The sequence below is a fragment of the Montipora capricornis genome, chromosome 12 (assembly GCF_036669925.1).
Source record: "Montipora capricornis isolate CH-2021 chromosome 12, ASM3666992v2, whole genome shotgun sequence".
NCBI classification, from domain to species: Eukaryota; Metazoa; Cnidaria; class Anthozoa; order Scleractinia; family Acroporidae; genus Montipora; species Montipora capricornis.
The window spans coordinates 25,585,351-25,590,350 of record NC_090894.1 but is presented as its reverse complement, the minus strand read 5'-3'; the positions used below and the strand labels follow the sequence as shown (position 1 = coordinate 25,590,350).

The 5,000-nt window shown below is 38.5% G+C and overlaps 1 protein-coding gene and 1 long non-coding RNA gene across 5 annotated transcripts in view; one reads left to right on the top strand and one right to left on the bottom strand.

Moving 5' to 3' along the window:
- The window catches only part of LOC138027188 (homeobox protein Meis1-like), a 46,794-nt gene that overhangs the window by 32,838 nt on the left and 8,956 nt on the right, over positions 1-5,000 (bottom strand). For 3 of the 4 annotated variants that reach the window (XM_068874722.1, XM_068874725.1, XM_068874723.1), the window contains one exon: positions 141-354. In XM_068874722.1, coding sequence (XP_068730823.1) covers positions 141-329 — 189 coding nt within the window. In that variant the 5' untranslated portion in view covers positions 330-354. Of the gene's footprint in view, positions 1-140; positions 355-3,500; positions 3,646-5,000 lie in introns of those variants that run through there. The other variant, XM_068874724.1, reaches the window with a different exon arrangement.
- Positions 1,913-5,000, top strand: part of LOC138027196 (uncharacterized) — a 17,538-nt gene continuing 14,450 nt past the window's right edge. The window contains exon 1 of the long non-coding RNA XR_011127422.1: positions 1,913-2,497. This is a non-coding gene — a long non-coding RNA (uncharacterized lncRNA). The remainder of the gene's footprint in view (positions 2,498-5,000) is intronic.

Sequence of the window (5,000 nt, the reverse complement as noted above, 5' to 3'; positions counted from 1 at the left end):
TTATTTTATTTCACTTTTGTTTGAGCCAAGTAAGTTGGCCTGTCTTCGGTAATAAATATGTCATTTTTGAAGGCCGTCTTTTCGATTTTAAAACTGAAGCTCAAATAACAATGATTTCTGATTAACTGATTTGTACATACCAAAGTTCCACTTCTTTGTGAACACGATTCTTTTGATGACAACCTCCGCTGGACAAGTTCCTCGCATCGCTGAACAAGGTCTTTGTCAAGCCAATAACTGGTTCCTTTCGTCGGCGAAAAGGAACGGTCTGTGAGATGTAATGCACGGAACACTTCTTTCGGGCAGGCGGTCGGAGCATTGAGAAACATGATGTATCATCCAGAAACCATTTATCTACATGTGGGTAAAATAAGCAACGATTTAAGACAAGACATACGGAGACAGTCTACAAGGTCTGTTAAATCCACAGCGTTTAACTGTCCATATGGTTACTCACGACAGGGAGGTGGGGGTATCAAATACATTGCGTAAAAAAGGAAATGGCTCTAAATGATATGAAATCATCGTTTGATCAAATGAATGGACCAATGATTGTGTTTCCAAGGAAAACTGTACCGGTCTCGGTAGCAAGTTGGTCGACTTATTTCAAGTTAACTAAATGTTCTGCAAAGATAAACTAAAGCATCAATGTGAGATAGATGGTCTACATTTGGATAACTGAAGAACGACAATTTTTTTAGGACAACGTACATAATTTTGTTCTTACTGCTGGAGGAAGGCAGGCTCGACGGAAGGGTTCCAATATATATTTCAAACTATATAGTGGAGTCAAACTGTCTCATATACAGACATTGTTTATAAACTGTGATTTTAACTACGAAGGGCCTTGCAATAACCTGTCGAAGCAATCACTTTTGCATTAGAGTGGTTTTCAATTGAGTGTCGAAAGTAATTAGCAAAATGCTTTGGTTTATGATTAGTTCACTCAGTGATTGGTTCAAATCTCTCGCGCCACTTTTTCAACCAATCAGAAGTGAAACCCAAACCAATCGTGGCTCGTGCGTGCACATTTTCCCGCGCTTTGTGTCGGCTACGTGTAATTACTTCGAGTTTTGATTGGTTTACCGGATTGTCTCCGTCCTTTCTGATTGGCTAAAGTAATTACTTTGGGTTTTGGTTTTACGACACTCAATTGAAAATCACTCTAGGACAAGGCAATCGACCATATCAGACTTCATTCCTTTTATCACAACCGATATAGAAACCAAGCCATCAGGTAACGGAGCACAGTGTAGCACAGTGTGACTGACTTGCTACTCAAAAAGTGACTTAAACTTAAAAACAATACAAGCAGCCATGATACCAAGTTTTATTAAATTCTCAAGTTCGGATAATGCATTTCGCCGGAAAGCGAAATTTCTCTCTGAACAAAGCCAAAAAAGGAAAAAAAAAATTGGGGAGAAAGTTTGGATCAATTCCGACGTTTAGAAGTACGCGAAAAGGCAAGAAATGTTTCTGTGATGAGCCTACGTCTGTCTGACCTCAAGGTATTACACAACATCGCATCTTCATCAAGTTTTTTCGATTTCGCTCGGATTTCTCGCTTTTTTCGCTCGTATTTCGTAGTTACAAATTTTTGGAGGTTAATCAATTTAATAAAACAATTATTCCATTCGCGCTTGTTGGATATGAGACTAGTTATAGCCAACTCGGCGCTACGCGCCTCGTTGGCTATTTACCATCTCATATCCAACGCGCGCTCATGGAATAATTGTTAAATAGCCAGCTTATCAGCGCTATTATTAAAACTGAACTAGACCATTAGATAATGCAATTATAGAGTTTTAATTGGCTTAGCTATCATGGTATATGAGCTATTATACCATGCTCTACAAATATCCGTAACGGTACGCATCAGTTTTGTTGCTTTTACAAAATAAAGTAGGGAAGATTTATCCATAATTTGTGGGCGTTTCAATAAAACAATTATTCCACCCAACAGCGCGCGCTCGTGGAATAATTGTTAAGTACCACCGAAACCAACGTGAACTGATTAAGTCATGTTTTTCTCAAAATAGAGGAAAAGCTAAAAATAAGACGGAGGCGGTAACAATGAGAAAGCTGACAAAAACAACAAAATAGTATCCGTGAATAGCCGAATGATGGTCTCCTATCTGATGTGTTTGCTTTGTTAAAATTAACTTGATTTGATTTGTTTCTTTGTGAACACGACCCCACAAGGTCGCCTCAAGCCGCCATAAAAACCACTTTGTATAATTTAAACAAAGTGGATTTTAACGTTTTCCTGTTTTCGCTTCTTTGCTCCAGTTTCATTTGATCAGCAAGGTCCAAACTTTAAACCTAGAATCCGGGCGAAAAAGGCTACAAGGATCATCGAACTCAACCACATTTGGGCCTGCGCTTCCTTGTTGCAAGGACATCTGTCACTTAAGAAACCTGAAGTGACCTTCAAAATCTCATTATACTGACAAAAGGACGTTTTTAAGATTGTTGACGGCAGTACTAAAAGTTACAGGTACTTTGATCAATTCTTGATGTAAGTTTGTTCTTCTTTCACTATCACTTTACTATATTTTCTTAAAAAATTGTGCAAAGGGAAATGCTTGAAACCAGAGCCCCTTAAAAAGCTCAACTTCTTCGTTGCCACTTAATATTCTGTTCTATTTTTGTCCCACAACTTTTCTCGAAATAAGAATTTAAAGATCTTAATATCTAGCTAAAACTGAGTAATAAACAGTTTTTTAATTCCCTTAAAAGACCGTTTTGAGCGTTTCAAGTTTTCAATAAAACATTTTACACCAGTTTCTTACAAAGGAACACGCTCAAATTTCGCAGGTAAATCATTATTTACGTAGCACGCTGTCAGAAAGCGGAACCAGTGGTACACGGAAACTTAACCGCACCAGAGCATAAGATTGTTTCTCTTAAGAGCACTTTCAATAAAATAACTGCTACAACTCTTCTTTGCCCTTTAAATCACTCGGGTAAACTCATTTAAGACCTGTTTTCTTTCTTTGACAATTTAAACTTTCCTTGTTTTTATTTTTAATCTTTGACAAATTAAAATTTCAAAGAAACTTTATGCAAACATGGGTGGCGTATCAGTTCTGTTATAATGTTACCAGGTAAATTTGGACGGACAAATTTCTGGCGAGAGAAGTCTATCATTGACACAACACTTACAAGGAATCAATAAAGCAAATGAGATCCCTAACAGGCCACCAGCTTTCTTTTTCTAAAGGATTTTCCATTCCCCCCCCTCCCGGGGGCCCCAGCTGCTTCTCGCCATTTTCAATAGTTATTACTTTTTCCTCTTCTTCTGAATTCAAGGTTCTTCGCCTGGAGCAATCTAAAAGTAGGTGAACCTTGATTTTTACCTCAGTGTTAAAGCGAACGAGAAAGAACCTTATTTTTATCTTTTCGGCGAAATGTGCTATTCGTCATGAATGATAATGTTCAAAGCCGGCCTGTAAAAAATCAAAAATAGACAGTGGCATAAAACGCGCAATCTAACAAACCTCGTCTTTATGTGCCAGTCACTCCCCTGAGTGGTAATTTCAGATATTGGCCAGACTCAATGATTCCGTACTAAGTTTTTCTTGTGGGACCAAATATCCTTATGTGCCTTAGAGAGTATTTTACACACGGAGAGCTCATGCAGTAAAAACAGTCTGAATAAATAAACTAACAACACTTGGACTTCCGCTCTCAAAATGCCATTCACATGCCTCGGGACGAGAACGCTTTGTTAGAGGGCAACGTCTGAAATTGTCGGGCAAAATGTTTGCGATCACATCGCCAAAAAATGCTATCGCCTTCAGGAATCAGGAAATGAGTAGATATCATATGGCTCAGTTGTCTTTAACCAAGGGCTTTGTTTATGGCGTTGACGACTTAAAATTGTAAATGGCTTAAGTTGAGACGTGTGACTGATATACTTGGGAAATCAATTTGAATATTTTTTTTCATCAAATACTAACCGAATAGAAAAAATAAAATGAGGAAAGATATCTTTTAAGACTTATTGAGGCTTCTGTTACATGTAGTTTTGATACAATTTCAAGTGGAAATTCTGGAGTATATTGCATTTCTCAAAAGCAAATTTATGCACGGGAATTTTAAGACTTCCTCTATCAGTAACAATTCCTGTTTGCTTTCTTGATTCTTTTCAACTTGCTTTGTCTGAAGCTAATTGGAATATCACGCAAAGCAAGCGAAGGAGTGAGTGAATCGGTATCGCGGAAGCAAGTAATTTAATTAGGGTTCATGGCACCTTGCGAATACCTCAGCGTACCAGTTCTATTTACAGCCTGTAGCCGGTGGTTAAAACTGAGAAATATTTTTATCTGAGGAAAAGTGGGATTGTCGAAAACGGAAAAAAGAGAAATTAAAATTTAAAAACAATTTTGAAAATTGAGAAAGTTGAGATTATAGCGGGGATATGTGGACCTCGAAGGAAGGAAGAACTAAAGGTCCTAAACAGATATGGGTCATTGCCATAAAAAACAACCGCCAGGCCAGCCAACGATCTGCGATACCAAAAATATAAACTTCTTTAAAGGTCGTTCGAGATTCGACGTCCGAGAAGCCTACCAAAGAAGGCGAATTTTTATTTTGGTCACCTTGGATAGCGAGGCTAACAGAGGACTGGGGCAAGTGAAAAAATTGCACTCAGTGAGAGGGGGGCAGAATGAAATGTGTGCTTTCAAAATGGCGGCCCATTACGAACGTTGGATTCAAGGGCTTGAACTAGCGTCCGCCTGCCAAAAAACGCCTGCTAACATCAGTGTGTTGACTGCCGGTTGACAGCGTCTTGAAATTTTTAAGCGATACAATATGAACCAGTCCGCTTCAGATCTTTGTGAAAACTGGCTTTTGGCAGCAGTCTGAGCAGTTCTGAAGCAAAAACTTCGAAATGTTCCTCTCAAATCGTCGGAAAATCTTCGCTTAAGCTCCATCTTTCAAGCTTAAAAATTATGTATTCATCGACGGTGGCCCTTGAAAGTGCTCTTTACAGG